Source organism: Furipterus horrens, unplaced genomic scaffold (assembly GCF_987537825.1).
Source record: "Furipterus horrens unplaced genomic scaffold, mFurHor1.1.pri manual_scaffold_9, whole genome shotgun sequence".
Classification (NCBI taxonomy): Eukaryota; Metazoa; Chordata; class Mammalia; order Chiroptera; family Furipteridae; genus Furipterus; species Furipterus horrens.
In genome coordinates this window covers 84,419,325-84,444,481 of record NW_028327179.1, presented here as the reverse complement: position 1 = coordinate 84,444,481, position 25,157 = coordinate 84,419,325, and the positions used below count along the sequence as shown (strand labels likewise).

Below are 25,157 nucleotides of genomic sequence, written 5' to 3'. Positions count from 1 at the left end.
GTTAATACTGCTTCAATGTATTAAGGCCAGGCATATAGCAAAATGGCCTTACCTTTCTGAAGATAAACTAAAAACTGGCCCAACACATGACATTGCCTGCAAGAATCCCCACGGAATCAGAGTAAGAAAGAGACAATTACAGTCCCTCCCTGAACAGAGTTACTTCAACTACCAAAGGAACAATCCCATTCATTTCTTTTGTTTATCCAGGACACAACAAACCGCCCAAGATACTTACGGTGGATGGGTCAGGAAAAATAAAGGGGAACTCGGAAGCTCATTACTAGAATGGCAAATTCTGCAGCTGGTTATAGAATATTATGCTCCAAGAACACAAGGAAAAGCACTCTGAGGGCCTCTGAGCTGCTGCACAAGACTAGAAAGCCAATGTGCTACTAAAAAGGCTCCACAGGACACCACGCCCACACTCCCTCCCCACAGAGGCATGCTCCTATTCCAGGAGAGACCTCTTCTCTTCCAGAGCCAGCCTACCCCTCAGAAGTCGGGAAGGCAGAAAAAAAGTGCTAACCATTTCTCACTAGCAAATCCTGCAGCACGGACTTTTAACGGAGGCAGCTGGAGAGAACAAGAGAGCCAAGTGACGGAGGTCAGGGCAATATGCAATTATTGAAACTGGAACTGAGCCTGGACCCTGGAAAGAACGTGTTGTGAGACTTTTGGCAACCACACTGTGGTCAAGGCCCCAATTTTAAACCTCTCCCCAGGGATACCACTCCCTGATATATATATATATATATATATATATATATATAGGACATCTCTCTACATAGCAAGGTAATTCCGCCTGACTTGCTCGAGAAGTGTCATCTGCTGGTCTCTGAGAGTCCATCACAAGGGTCAGTTTAAAATAATCTCCACCCATTTGAAAATATATTTATCATCACTTGCCTTTTTCCCAATAAGCTTCTTTCGAAGAAATTCCCGGGCTTCAAACATGTAGGGAATGTCATACAGGGGGCGTAATTTCTTGTTCTTATCCTAAAAGCAAAATAAAATAGCACATAAGGAATGAAGATAAAAAATACACAAAACACAAATGAACACGGCCAATAGCACAAAATACTAGAATGCAGTGAAATATGCTCTCTACTTCTTAGTATCACCAATATTAAATAAGTACTAGATACATAGTAAATGATTAATATTTGGTCGAAATTCTTTATAGGGAATAAGAATATCTTATTTACGTGACAGGCTCAAAAACAAGCAATGGAATGTCTGTAATTACTCAATGTGGAAACAACCTAAATGTTCAATCAACAGGAAAATACCTACATAAACTTATACAGAAGAAGCTCAGTAAGTATTAGGGCCCTTGAAATATTTTAGATCTACCATAAATCTAATTCTATTCTATAAGTCTTTATTAAGTGCCTACCAACTATTAGCTCCATACAATGCACTCTGTAAGTATGTTATAATCACGGATTAAAAGTTCTCGTAACCTAACAGAGTAACAGAAGGAAGCCTGCAGAAGAGAAATAGCAACACAAAGCAGTTTTGAATAAATGCTAAATTGTATGATATAAACTAGGGACTAAGTACAATAAGAATTCAGGTAAGTGGAAAGATGTAATCAGAAAAGGTTTCACTGACAAGGTGGGACTTCATGTGAGTTTGCAGAATAGGAAAAAACTAGGAAGAAAACTGGATTTAAAAAAAAAAAACAGAACGAACAAAAGGAGAAAGGCAGAAGTAAATAGTATTTCAACACACACACACAAATATAAAAACACACTTCATCATCTCATGGGTCCTAGACTTCTCCAAAAATAGGTTATTGCTCTAAGCAATTAACTTTGAGAATATGAAAGAGGGTCTAGATGAAGGTGACAGAACTGAAAATGGGTAGGATATGACGAGATACAAGAACTATTTTTAAGAAATGAATTAAAAGGAACCGACTCGTCGGCAGCCGTCCGTCTCGAGAGACGATGGTGTAGCTTCTTAAGAGTCTATCTGCACCGCCGAGAATGGTTGTGCAGTCCGACTCGGGAGTGACACGGTATCTGTCTCCTCCCGTGTTGAATCGACATCTTGCGATGACGCTGGAGTGTCCTCTCCAGTGGAGCTGAAGCTACAGAGCCTGGGCAGGGTGATATGGAGGGTCTGCTGTTGCCCATGCAGCAGACCCCCCCTCTCTTCGCAGCTGAAGGGTCCAAGGGAAAGACGGAGTCAATACAGCTTGGCTTCAGGTGCACCGCAGGAGTTGCCGGTGTTGACTACAACGTCAAACCGCCTTAGGGACTCCGGCTCCCGATTTTCTGTCGGGGTTTACTCCCTTAGCCTTTCCCCTGAAGAAGTATGTCGCAAGGCAGCGGAGGTTTTTTGGAGTCAGAGTTTTCCTTCTCTGATGTGCCCTGACTGGAAGATCGAACCAGCGACACTTAGCTCGCAGGCCGATGCTCAATCCACTGAGCCAAACCAGCCAGGGAACCGACTACAAAATGGATATAGGGGATAAAAGAGGAGGAATCCAATATTCTAAGTCATGATAACAGGCATTTGAAGTCAAGAGAAGTTTGCCTTTATGGGAGTGAGGAGGGTTAGAGCATGTGCATGAGAAGTAGGACAATGTTGGCTGGATCCGTTGGTATAATTACTGAAATCTCTCTCTCCCTCTAGCTCCTAAGTGCCATAAAGACAGAGACCCTCTCCATTTCTGTTGTTTTCTGTGACTTCACCACCAAGTACAGTACCTCCCTCACAGTACATACTCAATAAATAGTTGTACAGATTTGTGAATCTCTAGGACCCAGACAGTATTTGAAAATAATTCACAAAGAAAGGGGAAAATCAAGGACTAACTCATAACCTAGATGTACGCTGTTGTTTCCCCCCATGCTGTACGGTTAGTCCACCAAGCCTGCCTTTGCCATCTATTACCCACCTGACAAAACAAGATTATCTTTGTAAAACCCATTTTATATTCAAAAAGTATTTAAATTGTTATTTTTAATAGCCAACTACTCCTCAATAATTATTCTTTCTCATTCTAATACCCTATACTTAAACTAATCCTAATGAAAATACTGAAGTCAGAACATATCATTCAAACACTTCAGTTCATTGATATCACCAAGAAACTCTCTTTATCAAAACGTAGGTAATTCTTTGAGTTTGAGCTTCATATTCATCATCCTCCAACTATCTTTTCTACTTCTGCTTTTTTTTAAAAAAAAAAAAAGGGCAGCAGCATCACTCCAATGCCCACCTAGGAAGTTAAGGCACCTTCACAAATGAAGGTGAGTTTCTTCCCCCAGATGATATGTGGGAACCCACATATTCTACAGAGAAACAACTGGGATGGCCAACCTCTGATCAAGGTCCTCAGGCATCATGATCACTGTCTAATAAATAAGATATGGCCCTAACACCAAAATCTTTACTAACATAACACTGACGTTTTCTTATAGAAAATAATAAGAACAGTGAGAGAGATGAAAGCTGCCTGGCTAGAGGAAGAGTTGAGTAACACTAGGGCAGATGTACAGAATTAGGGGTATTTTGATAAACATCCAGGCAGCCAAATGAAATTAGTGGGTCACTACTGAGGAGCTGGGTGTAAGAGGTAAGCTATAAAATAGTTTATGATGAAACTCAATGACACAGTAAGAATACTTGCTAGACAGAAGATGTGAGGTGACAGTAATGAAGAGGATTTTTAATAAACACAAAATCAATGGTTATCAGAATCAGCCCTCAGGAACAAAGACGTGCCAATGTATTCATATTCACCAAGCAAGAAAAGACAAACTATTTACAGAAAATAGCTGTGTGAAAACAGCCAAGTGAACATTTTTAAAAATGAACAAAATATCAACATTTACCTTGCATAGCCTTATGATATGCCACAGAATCTGAGTATCTGAACCATACCCTACTGATTCTGAAACACTAATGCTATACTCTGACTGAAACTCCAAAAATAATAAATGAAAGGTAAGAAATACAGTTCCAAGAAGCACTGAAATGCAGAACATGAGATGAGGTGCATCTAAATGTGTGAAAATGGCTATCTGAACAAGAATCCTTTTTCTGAAGACACTCAACAGGACTGGTCCAAGACCAAATATCCTCAAAAGAATGAAGAAAACAAATAGCACACCAACAAACATCCCAATAAAACACAGGGCAACATTGGAGTCCAATTATGTCTCTCGTGAAACTAGAAAAGAATACTACAAGCTGTAAAAAAGATATCACAAGTGAAAACAGAATGATCTCGTTACTCTAACCCTTCAGAGCTAGCAGTTATTGACACCTGCAAGCATCTTATAAGAGAGATATTAGAAGTCCCCGGGAAACTATAAAATAAAAGCAATTCCTCCAAATTACCAGGTACATAAAAGCCTTTGAAATCTCTAGGAGGCAATTGAAGTATGGAATGTATTCAGAGAAACCAGGACTTAGCTAAATCTTGCCTGCTAAAAAGGACTGTCTAGTTTATGTTCTAATTTACATGAGAATATTTTTTTAAATAAAAATAGAAAAGAATGCTTTTCTATTATGCATTGGTAGGTGGACAATACACAACCAATATGTGCTGTAATAATTGTACATCCTGAGAAATGACATTGTAGGCAGGCCCTGCAATGACTCACATTAGATAACTTCAGTTCTCTGTACCTCTCAGGGTTTGGGAGGGAGGCCCAATGCCCACATCTCAGCATCTAAAGACAGCTTGGCATTTTTATAGGAAGGTCACTTTTGGTTGATTGCCAAAATAAGGTCTTATTTGGAGGGAATGGAAGGGACCTCCAATCAAGGCCTTATTTTCAACCCTTATTTAGGTCTAATTTTATCTAGCCCACGCAGTTGCCAAAAAACTATCCAAATAATCTAATGATCTTGAGGTACTGCAAGATTTATTAAGCAAGGCTGAATAAACACAAACAATTATGAAAAAAAGAGCTTGATAAATGTGACTCCACTAAATTTAAAAAATCCTTTACTAAAAAAGCATCATGAACAAAGTGACAGGCTAAAGTACAGACTCTTAGCAGCTGGTAAGTGAAATGGATAAAGATGGCAGAGTAGAATGAGAGGGAACAGAGGAGCAGGGCCACAGCTGTAATCACTTCAGTGAGGCCTACCCTGACCACGTTACGTTTTAGCAAAGACTCAGAGGTATGAGATGTCATCGTCTGGAGAAAGAGAGAACACCAATGCAAAGGCCTTGAGTTGGGAGCATGCCAGGTGAGTTCAAGGGACAGCAAAGACACCACTGTGACTACAGCAGAGTATACAGGGGGACAGCTGAAGGAGACAAAGGCTCAGGTCTGACTTAACATTTGAAAAAATTACTTTGGTCGCTGTGTTGAGAAATGATACTATAGTAAAGAAAAAGCAGAGCAAAGGGAGACCAATTATGAGATTATGACAAATAATCTGGGAAGGGAATGATGGTAGATCACATCAAAGAGGCAACAGTAAGGGAAATAGGATATCAGAATCTGGATATATTTAGAAAGTAGATAGAATATAAGCTGTGAAAGAAAGTGAGGAGTCAAGGATGACTCCTAGGCAAATGAAGTGCAGGCGAGGCCACCAAATGAGATGGGGAAGACCACAGGTAGAGCAGACCAGAGAGTGGATGCAATAGACATGCTCAGCTTCCAAGTGGAGAAATTGAGAAGGCAGTGGGATATGCAAGTGTGGAGTTTGGAAGAAAGGTCTAAACTGAAGACATACATTTGGAAGTTGCTGGCACACAGGTGGTATTTTAAAAGAGACTGAAAAGGACCAAGGCCTGAGCCTTGAGGCATGGTAATGTTCAGAGGTAAAGGAGACCTAGAAAGAGCAACAGTGAGCCGAATAGGATGAAATGACCAAGGTTCTGTCCTAGAAGCCAAGCAAAGGAAGGGAATTCAGAAGGAGGGAATGACCTACTGTGCCAAATGCAGCAGGGCGAGTGAGGCGAGGACTAAGATCTGCACGTTGGATTAGGCTAGGTGTGGGTCGTCAGCAACGTGACAAGAATGATTTTGGTGGAGCAGCAGGCCCCAAAGCCTACCTGGAACTAGAACTAGGAATGCGGAGAGAAGAACTGCAGAAAGCAAGAACATAACAATGCTTTTGAAAACTGTGCCATAAACGAGTACAAAGAGGCAAAATAAACAGGGTGAAGAGACGGTGCTTTTGTTTTTGATTTTAGATGGGAACAATAACCAGCAATGGTCCAGTAGAGCAAACAAGTGATAAAGTAGTGCAGAGGAGAGAAATGCTAAAGCAAAGCCCTTAAATAGGCAAGGAGAGGCGGCTTTACATAGAAGTACCAATAGTTCACATTTAGGTATGTGGAGGCGGGTACTATCAGGTGGGTAGATGTTAGTAGTAAGTCACTGGAAGTTGTCTTCTGATTACTTCAATTTACTCATTAAAGTAGGAAGAACTAGAAAAAAAAAAAAAAGAAACAACTCAACAGAAGAATTGGTAAAAGGTATGAATAGGCATACCTGTTCAAAAGAACTCCGACTGAACACTGGGTATGAGACAAACATGTCATTCATTTATAATCAGGGAAGTGTAAATTGAGATACTACAGGATATCCATTATATTGGCAAAATTTTTAAATGTGAGAACGTAGGGACATGGGAGTGCCCTTGAGCCACAGTTGGGATTATAAAATGATTTAACTACTGTGGCACCTTGGCATGGAGCTCCTTGGCATCATTCGTAAAAGTTCAAGAACTGCACTCCTATGATTGGGAAATTCTACTTACAAGTAGATGTTTACCCTAGAAAAGTCTCACATATGCAAGACAAGCCTCAGCCTTCAAGTTAATACTGTTTATGGTATAGTCACAGAGTAGAATAGCATTACAGGGTTTCATGGATATATACGTATGTTAAAATGTATACTGAACATAAATTCCTGGCTGGTTTGGCTCAGTGGATTGAGCGTCGGCCTGCGAGCTAAGTGTCGCTGGTTCGATCTTCCAGTCAGGGCACATCAGAGAAGGAAAACTCTGACTCCAAAAAATCTCCGCTGCCTTGCGGCATACCTCTTCAGGGGAAAAGGCTAAGGGAGTAAACCCCGACAGAAAATCGGGAGCCGGAGTCCCTAAGGCGGTTTGACGTTGTAGTCAACACCGGCAACTCCTGCGGCGCACCTGAAGCCAAGCTGTATTGACTCCGTCTTTCCCTTGGACCCTTCAGCTGCGAGGAGAGGGGGGGTCTGCTGCATGGGCAACAGCAGACCCTCCACATCACCCTGCCCAGGCTCTGTAGCTTCAGCTTCACTGGAGAGGACACTCCAGCGTCATCGCAAGATGTCGATTCAACACGGGAGGAGACAGATACCGTGTCACTCCCGAGTCGGACTGCACAGCCATTCTCGGCGGTGCAGATAGACTCTTAAGAAGCTACACCATCGTCTCTCGAGACGGACGGCTGCCGACGACGACGACGAGAATACCACAGAGAGTTAAGCTGAATTAGAGCAACACAATAAATGAACAAATTTTAAAAATACTGAGAAGAAAAACAAGTTGTAGAATGATATAGTAAATTCCATTGAAATACGGACTAAAACCAGACACGGACACCATTCTTCATAGAGCTACATAAGCAACAAAAGAATAACAATGTTGGAATACAGAATGAAAAGTAATGGTTCCTGGTGTGGATGTGCAGTGGAAAAGAGAAAAGGAAAGGGAGAAAGAAATGGGGCTGAGGATGAGTACGCAGGGGCTTTCAACTTCTTCTGTATGGTTTTATTGCTTTGAAAGAGGAGACTCGGAAGCAAATGTGGTATAATAGCAAGTCTGAAAAGAAAATGTTTGTTATATTATTGTATAACAGTGGCTTTTTTTTAAGCCAGAAATGTTTAGGGATAGAAAACCCCAAGCTTTGTTTGGGCAACCTTTTAAATTGTAAAATAGTTTTATTCCCCTCTGCAGCAGAGTAACTGGCCATTCTTTTCCTCATAAAAGATTACATTAAATTTCCTTTTACCCTCCAAAAATAAAAATAAAAGACTTTCTTCCATAGATGTATGCTTCCACAAGGCAGAAGGGAATACTTTACAAACATTCTCTCAAATAACCAGGGTCAAAAACAAGTTTGATTTTTGTTTTTAAAGAGATTTGAACTGTAACATATTAAAGTAACCATGTGGAATTATACTCTATGAAGATCTTGAAACTTACTGTAGAAATAAGGACAGACGTGATCTTAAAAGATTTTTAATCTTAAAACGGAAAACATTTCAAACAGTAAATATGGGCCAGTCCTAGTTGCCCTACCATACATGCATTTTAATATACGAAAGCTGTGATTTCCACTTCAATTATAGACTTAAAAACAGGAACATTACCACATGCCCTGGGCATATTTACAACCAAGGACCCTCCAATTCCCACGGCAGCCAGGAGACAGAATCCATAAGAGCATCCATTATGTTATAATCCTTAACAAATACGGTAGCACATTTTTATAAAAGGTAGGTGGGCAGCTAGAAAGCTATAATCAGCAGGTGGGAAAAGTTCAAAATTGTAACCACATTGGCTAAATGGAAGATACCTGCACCACTATACCTAAGCGGCCATACAGAGAAGATGCATATACCCAAACATTTCCCCCGGAAGTATTTTATTTCCCAATCAGCTCTGTTTCATTCTCCCAACAACAAAAAACCTCTTAATGGTCAATAGGGAGATAAGGTCTGGGTAAGTCACAAATTTACAACAATGCAACACAGTTTATACATATCTCCAGAAAGCAAAGAAGGAATGGTAAACAAGAAAAACTGAAATCAAATTAAAAAATAAAATAAAAAAACAAACACTGAAATGTGATTATAAAAATTCACAGGCGTGAAATGGAAGGGGGGTGGACTTTCAACATTGTGATTATGCAAGATACCAGACCCTTAAAGTTTCATTGCTTTTATAAGGTCCTCAAATTTCTAGATTTTTCTGACAACTCTATTTGATCTTGCTGATCCCATGTTTAAGGATCTAAAAACATGTGTGAAAAACACTGGAATTTAAGGTATAATAATACTTGCTATTGTTAATGGTAAGGTCCAACTGAAGGGGTTTTAGAAAACCGCAGAAACAGAAGATCACTTTGACCTTCCTCCTACCTTTTCCCTTGCAACAGGTCATATTACATAACCTTCATGTGAGAATTGCCTTCCCTATACGCACAGAAAAGGACCATCCTTACTTCCAAAGAAAAAGGGGCACTGTGAAGAATCCAAACTGACGGGCCTTGCTAAGTTTCCCCTAGTTTAATACACTTCCCTCATACTCTTTGACCTGTCTTACTTCCACAGGACTGCCTGCCCTTTGTCAGACGTAGCATAAAATACTCAGATCTGTTTCTTCCAGGCTCCATTTCCTTAGGGAGGCTCCCATGTCACATTACACTTATCTGAAATACTCATGTATGCTTTTCTCCTGGTAATCTTTGTCAGTTTACTTTTCAGACCCAGAGACCCTAAGAGACTAGGAAAACTTTTCTCGCCTACAGTAACAACCCTCTCAAAGTAGGCTTAATGTGGACAGCAATCCTACCTGACTGGCTGTAGATTATAAACACCATTCTACAGCAAGGAAAGTGGGGTTACAGGTTAAGTGACGGGCCTCATGTCATGTAACACGTAATGGCAGAGCTGGGATTTTATCTCAGCTATCCCAGAGGTCCTGGCTCATGGCTGGTGAGCCTGACATGGCACTCTCACTGCAAGGAGGCAAACAGCACCTGTCAGGGGCTGTCGGGTTCCAGTGTACCTAAGGATCATTTGGGAAGTTATAAACATGCAGAATGCCAGGCACACACCAGATATTCTGATTCAGGAGAGATCTGGTGGGATTACCACAATTCTGTATTTTTAATAAGTAGCAAAGAGAGCTGTGGGCCACACTTTGAGAAATGCCACTGAGCACATTTCAGCACCTGGCGCCACTTAGAACAATGGCAATAAAAGGAAAGGGAATGCAAAGTTTTAGAAAATCAGAAAGCAACAATGAGGACCTTGATTAATGTCAAAATGGTTAATTTTTTTAAAAATGTTAATAACTGGGGGATTGAAATTTATCTCTGCACATGGAGGTAATTCAAAATACTCCTTGAACTTCTATACAGATAAGACAACTTGAAACATTGTAGTAAGGATGACAAAACAAGATATCCAAATATTTCTCAAGTCCAACTACAGGAAGACAATGTGGAATCTGGGAATCAAGAGAGAAAACCAACCCGCCCATGCCAGATATATCCTCTCTGATGCCCAGACACCTAGTGCTCTAGACGAGTGACTTTCAACCTTTCTCATCTCATAGTTAGACAAGCCAGTAGGCCAGGGCAAGTGAAATAGGGAAACTGAGACAAACAGCTGAACAAACAGGCCAAGGAATTTACAGCCAGATACAGAAGGTCACCTCCCTAGAGAGAACAACCAGGCCTCAGTTCTATTTCAGTGCCAGGCCAGAAAAGCAGCAAAACCAGGTGTGTGACACCAGGACCATCTGCAGTGACTGATGACAGGGCCCCCTTCCTGGCTCTGAACAATCAGTGGAGACCATGACACTGAAAGGGCACACCTGGAAAAATGACGAATATTCTACTGAAACCCTAAAATTCCCACATGCAAGAGAGAGAGAAACGCCTGAAGACAAAGGACCCAGCCTGCTTGTGCCTGCCCTTCCCCTTCTTTCCTTCTTCCACTTCTTTCCCCACAGTGACGCATGCCCTAAAGTCTAAGGGGCCCCATGAGACTTGCAGCCAGGGGAGCAATGAGCGGCAGCAACTTGTCCCAGGCTATCCCCCTGAATCTGTCTCCAAGACCCGCTTTTCTTTGACTTCCTAGAGAGGTAAGGGCACCCCATCCTAGGCATTCCTGTTGCTTCCTCTATGCTAAGGCCTTCCCTGTTTCTCTGTCCCCAGCTTTAATAAACGTACCCTCATAGTCACCTGGACTCATGTTGTGAAATCTTTCTTATACGAAGCCAAGAACCCACACACTACCAGCTGACCCTAGGAAGACCCACTTACAGACAGGTCCCCTGTCCCATAACAATAGCACATATAAACTAATAACTAAAATTCCGCAGCACACCAAAAAAAATCTTTTTTGCCGACTGACCAAAAGAATAGGTATAATTTTGAGTCACACCAGATAGCTATTGTTGTGATGGCTATTGTCATTTTTTTATTTGACAAGCTAACGAAAAAAGGGGTCAGTGCTCCTGACCTATTAGTCCAGAACTACGTTTTAAAAATTCTTGCGGCACACTGGTCGAAAATTGCTGCTCTAGACCTAAGACTGCCAGCAGCAAAGAAGTGGCAAGTGCAAGAATCAGTCACCGTTACAATGTCGCCTGGCACCGTGCCAGGAGAAGCACAGCATCCAAAGTGGGAAAGTAGCAAAGCTGGTTTAGGCAGCCTCGTGTCCTTGAAGGGAGTCACCTGTCATCCGCAGCACACAGCATATGATCACGTTCACAGAAACTTGCACATCCCAAAATTAAAGTACCATTTTCAAGACCATCATGTAAGGGGCAAAAAAAAATCTGTCTCTGGTGACTGCTCTTCTACTCAATTACATTAGCCAACCAAGAGCACTTCCAGAAGTAGTTCCTATTTATTGCTCAGATGCAGTAAGGATGGGGAAGAAGAAAGGGGCCAAACATAAGGTCTTTTGTGCCCCACCAAGACTCTGTCAAAATTTAAAAGATTTAAAGACTAAATACTTTAAACGCTCTGAGAGCTCCAAAACCATTATCCAAGCAGCAAGCCATATGGGGTCCCTTTACTTCGCTATGAATACTTCTGCAGGCACAAGACGAAGAGTGGAATAAAACAACAGCGCTCCCCCCCTCACAGACCGCCAGGCCAAAGAGGGAAAAAGCTCACAAGCATTCTATCAATCACTGCTGCTGATCAATAGAAGCCTGAGCTCTAAACAACGATCCTCTCTGCTGGTTTGTCTCAGTTTCCTCCTAAAAATCTTCAGTTTAAGAATTACCTGGCATTAACATAATTTAAATGCAAAATACCCATTTATTTCACACAGGGTGTACTTACAAATAGTCCTCACTTTGCACAGTTGTGGTATGTATGGACGTCAGTTATCACAACTTAATATCAATCAACTAACAACATAGTTCAAAATCCGCTCTACCTAAGACTTCCTTCTTTTCTAGTTTGCTATCATCATCATCATCATCACCATCATGAATGGACACTAAATTCTAGCAAACATATTTCTGGTATCTCTGAGATGTGCTTTTTATCTCTATTCTGTTAAGGATGAACAATTCATTTATTGATATTTAAATGTCAAACCAGGTTTGCTTTCTTGAAATAAATTTAATTTCATGGTGAAATATTAAAAAAAAAGAAAGAAAAGAATTACCTGACATTATATATGACTTTGCTGTGAAAACCAGACAAAATTATTTCAAAACACTAAAATTAGAAAAAGACTAAATACACTGGTATAAATTAAGGCCACTCTAAGTTCATATTCAAGGAACATTTTAGGTAATATAAATGCCATGAGAAAACCAACTACATTTTGAGTGTTACTAAGAAGCCAAGCTACTTATCTAAGTTTTACATCATCTAACATGGATGTTAACAAGCTAAAATGTCAAGAGACAGAAGACATAAGCCAAAGTTACAGCACTAATCACGTTCTGCCTTGTATGACCATAATTTGATTACTTTATATGGCTCTTATCTTTCCCACCAGACCACAAGAGGGTAGATCCGAGAGAAAAAAATATCTTTATAATACCTAGAAAGCACCTAGTATAGTGCCATAATCCTAGAAAATACCAACACACTGAAAGAATAAAATGAGAAATACAAAAAGGCCCATCTAAAAGGTTTTTAAAACTCAAACTATGCTTATTGTGATTGTGGAAATAAATAGAACTGGTTAGCAAATATAAATGTGAGTAAAAACACAGGTGTGGGGAGAGAACGACTGTAGTTCCATACCACTGTTAGCAAATTCATCTTATGAATGCTACTTATACAGCACTAGCTGAATCTGAATTATTTCTAATGTGTTGACCTTGCAGCTACCATTGCCAGACATGATTCTATACTACACGAAGACACGTATATTATGGAAAAATAATTAAAAGATTCTAAAATAAGTATCTCACTGTACAAGTGTAAAATCTAGGCTATTTGTAAGCAGTGGTGCAAAAGCAGTACTCTTAGTAGTTTCACTGTGCAATGTTAGAAAAAACCCAAATTTACAAAATCCAAATAATCAGTGTGTTCTCTTCTGACCTGAGACTTTAAAGCAATCTTCTCTCTCTCTCTACTGCTCCTTCTACAAGTGCGACATAATAAATTGTAGTACTTATGATCTTCGGGGGGAAAAAACCTCAATATATTAGTTAATAGTTGTTAGAAATCCTTAGCACCTATAATAACATTCAGAGTTTAAATAAAGCTGAACTAATCATTCTAAAAATATCAAGTGTGACAGTTCAACACTAAAATAAATTATGGTAAATTACAAGAAAAAGGCAGATAATTTCCCAATGTTCAATCAAAAGTACCAGCATCCCCCAGAACATTTATGTATTTGAGATTGGGCCTTAGCAAGGGCACTTGCTATGGTGGTATTTTTTGGTGGTTAAGATGGAAGAACAGAAGAAAAGAGTAGTGGAAGACTGCAGAGTCCTTCCTTCATTCTGGAAAGGCTAATCTGCTACAATACTAACAGGTGTGAGATTTTGCTGAAGGGAGCACTCTTCACATGCTGTTCAAATGAGGAAATGGAGCTGAGATGAAATAAAAAAATAATTAGTGTCTCTCTAATGAGGGCTCTTTCTACCAAGCTAATAGTTCTGAAGATCGATTGCAAACATTAATCAGTGTTAACATGGAAAACCCCTTCACTGGAAAACACACCAAAAAATCTACAAATAAGAAACCAGAGTTTATACGGGGGTGGGGTGGAGGGGGAACAGGGTGGAAGAAAGACTCTTCAAGGACAAAGCAGGCCTGAAGGTCTTCGAGGAAATAAAAACCAGCAGGGCCAGTATATCACAACTGGCTCCGCTCTTCTACAGCTTCTTTCCTTTTCACTGGAAGCTCGTAATTAACCAGTTGGCCTCAAATCATGTTTTCTAGTAATGGAGAAATCTTCTCCCACATTTCTTACCCTTCATCCCAGGCTAAAAATGGAGAGCCACTGCCCTCAGAAGAGGCAAGCCTGTTAAAGTACAGGCTTCAAGCCAGATGAAACCCATCCAGCAGGGTGATGTGCCACAAGCCCTCCCACAGTTCTAGTGCAGGAGGAAGGAACAAGAGAAGAAAATCAATCTCTTACAATAGGAAACCAATTTTCTCTGTAACACACAGCAGGATCGGGTGAGCCCATTCAGAAGATAATATCATTTTGTTAGAGTAATGTTTCTTTGTGAATGCCTTCCCTTCTTTATCATATTAAAAATAATAATTATTATTAAAGTTTCTTCCCTGAAACAACACAGAAGGCAAAATGATGCTGGATATGACACCATTATTTAGCTGGTGCCAGTGAAACCTTCAACTGAGCCAGATTTCCAGTCAAATTTGTGCAATAAATTGTGATGCATTTCCAAAAATGAGACTGAATTATGTAAGTCCATGGCAGAAAGGTCTCCCGAGTTTCTGCCTTGCCAGCTGCATCACTCCCAGGTCTAAATCAGGCTGCAAAGTCTAGTGTCACATATTTTAGCCACCAAAGTCAAAGTGTTCTCAGCCTGTGTTTAAATATCCAATAAAACGAGGCCTGTATCTTTTTAGGACAGATATCCTTCTAATCATACAGAGCAAAGATGACTCTTACTGTGTAGTCCATTCTGTCATCAATCAGAAAACCACAATATTTATCACCCACTATTCTCATGGAGAAATACAGGCAAATGAAGTTACCAGAACTATGAACAGCACAGATATACAGACACAGCACCCAGCTGGCAAGGCATTTCATTATATATACATGAGATGCCTTATCCTACTGCAGAAGGGGACCTTGACAAGCCTGAAGACAGGCCTGCTGGAGGCAGGTCCTGGGAAAGAGACTGTCAATCTGAAGTAAACATACCCAAGAATGTACTGGCATTATTTTGTAGCAGTTGCTTGCACCTAGTGAAGAAGCAGGCAAGTAACCAGATCCCCAGAACAGTCAAGTGAGACTGAGAGATGGGTGGGCATGAGCAGGGACCGTCTCACTCTGCCACAGGCTTGTCACCTACAACCGTCTGTGTCCATGGGGAATGACAGGAGACCTGAGACGGGTGCCCTGGTCTGTGAGAGTGCAGTTTTAGCTCCTGCACTATGTTATGTCGCTCTAAACCTCCTTGTTCTTCTAGCCATGAAAAAAACTTTAATTGTGCCTATTTAACAACATTTTTATGACAATCACGTCCCCATCCCATTGTGATAAACACACACCTACCTTTCCTATTGCTGGCCTTCTGATGAACTTCCTGAACACAAAGGTTTGGCCGCACTCTAAATTTCTACAACACTTCATTGAAAAGCAAAATAAACACCACTACCATCTGAGTGCCTACTATGTGCTTGGCATTTTACACATATTATTTCTAATCCCCACAACAACCAATAAAGCTGAAATTATTAGCTTGAGGTGTCCAAAGAAAAAAACATACCAAAGATAACACATCAGAGCAAAAAAAGTCCCAAAAAAGACCTGTCCTGTCTAGCCCTAGAGCCCACACCAGTTTCTCTCTGTCATCTGCCTCAGTACCATTAAGGACTGCCCACTGGCTTTTCCCTCACATCTGGTTCCACACTCAGTCCCCCACAAAGCTGAAAAGGTCAATTGATTTCCACATGTAATGCATGCCCACCAAGGCTACCAGCTCCTGGGAAGCTGACTGAGATCAAGTACGTTGGACTCCGTATTTGTGCCAATTATGAAGCTACTGTCACTCAGTTTCAAACCTAACCTTTTTTAAATTCCGGTTGGCGATGCTGGGGTGGGAAAACTGCCAACCAGGTTTCTGCTTTGCCAGCTGGTTCCCTATTAGGCTCTGCCAATAGGGGATGTTAGAGGGAGAATGGACAGGAGGAAGACACACAGTCTTTCCCATTACTGTCAACTTCTCCACAGCAATCCTGCTTCTTTCCAGCAATGGCGGTGTGCTCCAGGAGCAGCAACTGATTTCAGCTTGCAGTTTTCCTAAAAAATTCCCAGCAAAAGTCTTGTCACTCCCCCTCAGAGTCACCAGAACCAATCATCTGGCAGCCCCTCCTGTGGGGTCTGGGTCCCAGCTCTAAGTTACTCCTCCAGGCTTAGAGACGCACATGTCAGCTCAACTCAGCTGTGGTCTGGTTCCAGTCTCCCTTCCAGGGGGTCCATCCTTCTATTTGTTGCATCGCTGAGACAAATGTTGGTTAAAACCTCCACGTGACCATTAGGGTTCCCTTTGGGGCTTTCTAGTATTTCCATACCTGGTTAGTAACTGCTTATATTAAGTTCCAATTCAAAATGCAAGTTAACACGAGAATTTTCAGATTTGAATCCTAATCTTTGGCTGACTGCAAGATGATTACTTAGTCACTATATATGAAAATAATCAAGTTAGCTCAGTTCTGGTTTCAACAACTATATTCCAAACTGTTCCCTTTCTCAAGAAGCCCTTTGACTGAACCTTTTACTCCTTTTTACATTATTTCCTACGCCTGGATGTGACTGCTATCACGTGCTCAACACTTTGCTTACTAAAATGCCAAGCAGTCTGTAAGGCCAAGGCCAAATGCCACCTACTCCCTCAGGAAAATGTTCTCTGTGCTTTCTAATCAAATATTCTCTTCTCTCATGGCACATTGGACCCAAGTCAGTATACATGCTTCTTACACCCCACGGGTGACCACAAGTTACTTGAGGTTAAAAACAGCATCTTATCTTTTTAAATTCCACTGTACGTTTTTATCCTCAAAACAATTCAAAAAAGTAAGCAAATATTATATTTTCACAGATAAAGGAAGAGAGGCTCAGTATAATTTAGGCCCTAGGTCGCAACAGTAGAAAATGGCAGAGGCAAAAGAAGAACTCTAATTTAACCGATTCCAAAATCCATGACCACTGGATTCTATCACAAGGTGTCCAAGGATCCTATGATGCCCTCCAACAGCCACAGCAGAAGACTCATTTTCCTTCTTCCTGGCACCGAGCTCTCTGACCTACAGGAGTAGTGTTCCTATTTAAAAAGAAACTGGAAACTGAAGTCTGTCAGTCTGAGCATTTCCTACAAAGCAGACCCTAGGGAGATGTGCACAAGGTGACCTTGTCACTCAGAACCCCAGCGCAGCCTCACCACTAGATGAGAAGAATGCTGGGTGGTTCTAACAAATGTGCCTGAATGCAAGAAAACTATCCAGGCTCACTGCTAATGAGAAGCCAGAACATCTTGCCACTCAACTAACAGAATGTTCACCTAATTTACAGATTTGAATGCAAACCAAGACCAGGAGGTTACAGGGAAAAAAAAAACAAAGAAAAAAATTTAGAACCAACAGCTTAAAAAATCCACATCATCGTCTCCATACTTCCAAAAAATAAGGGATAACCTATACACGTTATTAGTACTAATCAGAATTTTTTTAAAAGCTGTAAGCAAAAATAAAATAAAGAAACCACCTAATTTTTCCTTCTGACTGTTTAATTGTAACATATGATCACTTATACTAAAGTAATTCCTCTTTTTACCTTGATTTAGCTTTATTGATCTAATTTTAATCAAGAACAAGTGTACAGCAAAGGATGAAGGGTCAGCGAACCAAATGAAATGGGGAAACAAGAGGAAAACATTCTAAGCAAATGGATCAGTTTCATAACAACAACAACAAAAAACTATCATGGCCATATAACAAGGCACTGGAGAAAATCAGTCTGTGTGGGTTTGGGTCCACCCCCCCACCCCCCCATGCAGCACACTTTATTTCTTTGAAGGCAGAAACTGTCTTTTGATCTTTTCCAGGATGGGGTGCTGCCCAAACATCTAAACCATTATAATTGTTATAATTAAGTATGAAAACAACACCATTATGTAGGATATTCACTACCATAGCAAAAACTGGAAAATCACCTTAATTTATTTACCTGTGAAAAAACTTCAGTTGTCTCACATTACTTAGGAACTAAGATTTAATCAAACAGAGATAGGCTAAAGTTATACATCTGTAATTTATAAATTTTTAAAAAGGGTTTGCCAATGGATTTGAGTGTAACTAAGGGTTATGTTTAAGCTTCTTAACTGAATTAATATACTGACAATTGAGAGAAGTACAAATCTACCTTTAACAGTGAATCACCACGGACTGCATCTTGGCAGCAATGCACTAGCCCAGCTCATAGAACCCAGCAGAGCTGGAGAGAGAAACAAAGGGATGGGCTGGGGAAGGGAGGACTGCCTGAGCTAGTGTGAAGTCTTCTGGGATAAACTACATTGTAAAAAACACTATCATGTGCCAGCTGCTGGAGAACACTGTCCCTGTTCTCAAGATAAAGAGAAGGTTGATACACAGCCCACAAAATTACAGGATTGGGAAGTATATACAAGGTGCTGTAAGAAGAGTAAAGAGAGGAAGAGCCTAAAATCTTGAGAAGGTCAGATATGCTTCACGAGAAGATATTTCAAGCTAAGTCTTGCCTGAAGGATGGCCAACTGCTACAAAGATATACAAAAGTATGGCCCATTTGAGGCCGAAGAAGTAGGCAGCTAATACTCAAAGGGAAGGGGAAAGGGAAAAGGAAAGGGAAAAGAGGTAGGAGAATAAGGACCCTGATGATCCAGTTTTAAGAAGGTACGGCAACAGTCAACACGTTCAAGCAGTCATAATAAGGACTGAAATGTGCCCAGTAGGAGTGGCAATAACTTCAGCAAGAGCTGTTCCAAACATTTTTCAGTGGGCTGAACAGTTGATAAAATGTAGATGGTTGGTGTACACTAATCTATCAAGAAAGTGTGTTAGGCACAAAAAGTACTGAAGTCAAGGGAGGACACTGGATTTTGTTCTAAGAGCAAGTAAATAAGTGAAAATCATCGTTATTGGATGGTTTAATATATTAAAGGTTGGGGAACAGACAAAAAGTTGACACAATTTTTGTCATATCAATATAGAAAGAATTGATTATGAATGATTCATAAAAATTCTACTTCCTGATCTGCTAATTACAAACTGTATGATCTGAGAACTATGTATTTATCTCCAACAGGAACTTAAACTTATTCATCTCTGTAGCCCCCAGCACCTAGTATTGAATCTGACATATGGTGCACGCTCAATTAATGTTTGCTGAATAAAATTACTTAATCTCTCTGGGTTTCCAGTTCTTCCTCAGTTAACAACAAAAAAATAAAAAGTAACTGGATCTAAATGATGTTCCTTCTAGCTCTAAGTGCCCATCAGTCTATAAATGTTACATAAAATGAGTCAATTCCTTATGATTCCTTGAAAGTGTGCCATGTAATGAAACTATATGGTACTCGTGATATCATTCTTTAAAGTGGAAATATCTTCATTAAATTAGGTCACAGAAGGAAACAGAAGATACATCTCTTGAGAAAATGTTTGGATGGGTGTAGTTTTTCTGCCTTCCCCACAGTGCAATTGTCAGTCTGCACAGATATGAAAACTACTTGGAAATCTTAAAAATATAAAAGGAACCTTTAAAGTTCATTTTTAAAAATTCAAAGGCAATAAATCTGCAATCGTGTAAATGTCTTATGTTTTCTAGGCCTAAGCTGTTTAAGTTTTAATCCAAATTGGGAGCTAGGGAAGCAGGAAAAGAAGAACAGAGAGAAAAGAAACAAAGCAATATTTCAAAGGTAGACATTAAAACATCAACATGAATCAACAGTTTCTCAACGCACTTTAATGAATAAACAATTTCCATTATCAAGAAATCCACAATCTCTGAGCTGCATGCTCTCCCAACCCTGGGCAGGTAGGAGCACCAGAGGAGAATCACCTACCAACACAAACACGATTGGAGGCCCCCTCCACCTCCCCACACCCCAGGACAGGCCACCTGCCCCATCCACCTGTAGTGCCAACATCCACCCTGCCCCAGGCTGAGCCCGCTGCACCAACCACCCAGCCTGTAAGTGAGGTTGCACATTAACTACTACAAGGAGAGAAGCGCACTAGGGAATGTGAACATGAGAACATGAGAAACACTGATGAGGAAAATGAACTAAACGCCTCTGTAAAAAATAAAAAAATAAAAAAAGAGAGGAAGGAAGGAAGGAAAGAAAGAAGGAAGGAGAGAAGGAAGGAAGGAGGGAGGGAAGGCAGGCAGGCATATACCCTTAAAAATCAGAAGGCGACTATTCAATATTACTGTGAAAAACTAGAAATCGCAGATGGAAAGAACCAGACTCTGATGAGGCAGAGTCCTGCCTAACTCACCCACCACCCACGACCACCACCACCACCACCCTGCAACCCTAGTACCTCCACTACCACCTTAAATCTTTCCAGCCTCTTCTAGACCTTCTATACAATCTGCAAAATCAAAATTTAAAAACAATAGGGCCCATATACATGCATTTTGAACAGATGGAACATATTTAATCTATCTTAATCTGCAGGGTTCATTAAAATTGCAGGTTTTAGCAAATAAACTTTTTTTTCCCTGGGATCATTTTCAAAGAACATAGACTTAATCTTCTAATGATGTTGTGTTCATACTTGATAAATTACATTACTTTGTCCTATCAATTTTCTATATTGATCCACAAACATTAGTTGATCAATCCAAACTCAAATCAAGTAGTACTGTTTAGCATTTACTACAGAAAAAAAAAGTTATGATTATTTGTACTACAAAAAGATTCTCTCTACACAGGAACTATGTGCTTAAGATATAGAAATGAAGAAAACAATAATGGCTTTGCTTCTTTTTTCATTCAATTTTCTCAACAGCTTCATACAGTGTTTTCAATGATAACATATTATCCCTCGCCATTCCACACTGAGGTTATGACTTAAGAATTATGAGCGGCAGGGGCAGAGGAGTAAGTAGAAAGTGTTCCAGTGAGCAGCTGGATGCATGGCAATAATGGGAAGCTTACGTTGTGTACCAGAGGCACGCCCTCACAAAGTTACGGTGGAGAAATAAAAGCAAATATGCAAATTTGAGCCTATCATAAAGGGGCTTCTTATTCATACAACCCATATGGGTTATGTATATAACACCATATCCACTGAGTTATTCCAAAATTCCTTGTAGTCTGTCTTAGGCGCTCACACTTTCTAAACAAGCAGCTAAGAAACATGCAGCAAAGGAGGAAAGTGAAATCAAAGGAAAAGCAGAAGGAAAGAGATCTATAGTCCTTGTATTGAGGAGGGGGCTGTTACCCCAAATCCAGGTCTCCAAGGTTTAACACTTGGGCAAGTCCCAGTACAACACACCAGCAGCATATATGGTTAACAAAGAATGGACAGAAAAATTGTTCCAAATGAGATCTTAAGTAACTCATGCTCAGTAACTCAAGCAATTACATTTACTTACCTAACTGAACAATGTTATTCTATCCACAAAGCCCATTAAGAAGACAGTCCTAAAATCTTCCTAAAATTCAGTGGTCAATTTAAAGTAAAATTCAATTATTAAATTATATGAGTATGAAACAGACCATTCTTTACAGCTATAAACAAATTTAGCCTCAAAATTTTAAGTTGGAATGTAGCAAAACTTTAGGCCTTGAAATATAATCAAAGAAGGAAAACAGAAGGAAAAAACAAATGATGTCAACAAATCACACAAAACTAGTGTGGCTCCAGGCTTCAGGCAGCCTCCTGAAAATGTCCCTCACATTTTTTTAGACATCTTTCCTAATGCAACTAGATGTGAAGGTAGAAACAGAAATTGTTTTTATTTTCTTCTGTACATGCTTAGAAAGCAAAAGGCATAGAGAGGTCCTGGGACTAAATAAACATGCTGCATAGTGTGGGCTATTAAGGAAGCCAGATCTTCTGTAATCTCAGTACAACTTAAATTCAATGATCTGTGCCAAGAGTCAGATAATAGAAAAATTTAAGTATCCAATACATATTGTCCTTAAACACTATTCTGTCAGCCACCATTAAATACCATTTTGCTAGCCTATAAAATTGATATTTCATATCTAGGGATACACAATAGAAAACTCTGGGAAAGCGTTCAAGGCCTTGGACATACATTTGAGGTTTTGCAAATAAACATTAAAAATCAATTCAACAGCAAGAATGCTAACTAAATTTCATGACTATCAAACATCTAGCAATTACAGTCACCCAGAAAGATACTGAATTGTTAAATTACTTTTAGGCCAAAAGGCTTTAGACGGCTCAAGCTCACCGGTGGCCACCACGGATGATATTTCTTAAAGAATGCCATCTCATCCCTAATAAACTTGTATAAAGAATTTTCTTTCTTTCCTCTTTGAATATCATGCATCGGAATTCACAAGATGAGTTGATATCATTTCTGTCTCTGTATAATGAGGAATCCACTCACAAAACTCAAGTAGTCATTAAACACTCTTGGAGGAGGACTTCAGGTCTCACCGTTTTTCTCTGTGCTGTTCCCCTTCCAATTAATTTCTACTTTAACTAACCCTTTACCCTCTTCCACTGATCAATTAAAAAGCTGTGTCAAGTCAGCACCCTTTTCATGATTACCAAGTTTCAGTTCTTTCTACTCTCACACTGCTCCTGTCTTATCTAAAAACTATTCTTCCAATACTCCACATTTCCATAACATTTCCAGCCTCTCTTCCAATTTCACTACTACACAAGAGGTTCAAAAACACAAATCTGTGAACTAGGGTCAGCCTGTGGTAAAGCTGTCCCCAGCTTTCACAAAATGAAAAAAGGGAGAACAATGTGGCAAGTCTGGGCTTGAATAAATTTATTGTAAAATTTTCCAGATTGAAGGACTGTCCATTACTCTTAAATTATATACATTCATCACCCTGTGACACTATACAATTGTTATATCACAAATATGTGGGAGCGGGGTCGGGGGGGACTAGAATTAGGAAAGATGTTTTTCTCAAGTTTTCAAACTTGAAAGATGAGTTAAGAATTTTCCAGAGAAAAGCAGTTGGAAAGAATGGAGAGTTCAGAAAGGAGGTAATGCTGGATAGGGAGCTAGTTAAGGGCCCAGCACTGTTTGCCAGGCAGGGATGGACATTAACCTGTGCAACAAAGAAATCTTTGGGGGGAGGGGGTACATAATCTGAATTTGACAGACAAAAGCAGCAGCAGCATGAAACAATAGATTGAGAAGAGTGACATTTGAAACCGGGAGCCAAAAAGCTTGTGTAATTAATGAGAAAAAAGATAAAGCCTTCAAGAGCATTCGTGTAGGGGGGGTGGAGGGGGAGGGAGTCAGAGATAACATTCTGAAGCTTGAATCAGTTAATACATATAAACCGCCTGAGTCACCACAATATGACCCATGTTTTGTTTTTTCACTTTGTTTTCTTTTTACATAGGAATATCCATCAAGATCAGCTGCATTAAGCCATAAGTACCTAAAAACCTAAAGGTTTCAATTTAACATTTCCTATCAATACAACAAAAACATCAAAATAAAATCACTGGTGTGTAGTCCCACCTTAATGAAGACTAGTCATCCAAATCCAAACTCTAGTATTTTATAGCATAAGCAAAGCATAACCAAACCAGAGAACATTTAAGACGGCTTCAAGGTAGAGCATAAAAAAGATCTGACCACAGCAGGTGCTCACTCAATAAATACTTGATGATTGAAGAGAAATTTCTCTCAATCATCAAGTATTTCTCAAGGAAGAGTTAACGAGAGGTTCAGGCTCAAGTCCAAGTACAGATGGTTCCTGACTTACAATGGTTCAGCTTAAATTTTTCAACTTCACGATGGTGAGAAAGCTATACACATTCAGTGAAAACTGTACTTTGAATTTTTATCTTTTCCTGGGGTAACAATATATACATGAATATTCTCGTGATTATAAAATAGGCTTTGTGTCAGATGATTTGTCCAAGTGTTCTCAGCATGTTTAAGGCAAGACAGGCTAAGCTATGATGTTTGGTAGGTTAGGTGTTATTAAATGCATTTTCGACTTGCAGTATTTTCAACTGACGATGGGTTTATCAGGATGTAACCTCACTGTAACTTGAGAAACATCAGTACAGTTGTTACAAGAGTCCCCAGGAACATAATACTAGTATGATTGGTCTATCCCCATTCCCTTTACTTTTGGCAACCTTAATTGTTAATGTGTTAAGAACACCCAACCTCTTTAATTAAGTTATAGTATATAAAAACTAAAAATGAAAGGAAATCCACCCCCCTATGACAACACACAACTATTACATCACAAAGTTGCTGTTAGTCCATTAACACAAATGTTCATCAGGGCAAAACGCGAATCACAGCATTCTGCTGATCGCTGTCTACTGATCAGTATCTCGTCAGTCACTGGAAAAAGGGAGCCTGTTCCTTTGGGCAAAAATAGTTCATATTTAATAAGGCTTCAAAAATCTAGAAAGGCTGAAGTAGATAGAATAGAGATATTAAAGAGGTTAGGTAACAGCTGTCAGATTTCACTTCTGTAATAGCGGGCACATCTGGTTCAACGTCTGCTGGAAAGAGTAACCACAGTTCTACACATCCAAATGAAAAGGGGTGCCACACTGAAAAGTGACTCACACATGCCTCAGAAGGGGAAGTGACTAACAACCCTTTAAAAGAAATAGTCAAACTTGACTTGGCTCCCCAATTTTCTATGAGCATATTTATGACAAGTCCCCACCCTCCTACAATATCACTGTTGAATTAAAGAGGAAATCACTGATTATGTACATTACTGCACCACCCCAACAGGTCTCTTGGCAAAACAGGAAACCCTAACGTCAAGAAGATGATAATGCCTCATCTGCTGGGCAGTTCTAGTTCTTGGCACTTCCAGTTCTTGGCACTTCCAGAGCAAATAAATGAGCAGCAGTTGAGAAACTCAGTCCAGGCCACTCAACACAGTTGCTGGCACTCCTCAGAGGCGGGGCAGACATTCCACTCTCCCTCAGCTACCCAGAATGAGATGCAGCAGCGTGCAGAACCCACGACACACACAGAAGCCTACAGGCCTGGTTTGCAAAGGAGCAGTGTTCCAAG

At 40.1% G+C, this 25,157-nt stretch overlaps 1 protein-coding gene across 1 annotated transcript in view; it reads right to left on the bottom strand.

The window, feature by feature from the left end:
* SND1 (staphylococcal nuclease and tudor domain containing 1) overlaps positions 1–25,157 on the bottom strand; it is a 427,097-nt gene that overhangs the window by 274,779 nt on the left and 127,161 nt on the right. Inside the window, exon 11 of the mRNA XM_090287466.1 lies at positions 910–999. Within this exon, the coding sequence (XP_090143592.1) occupies positions 910–999 (90 nt within the window). The remainder of the gene's footprint in view (positions 1–909; positions 1,000–25,157) is intronic.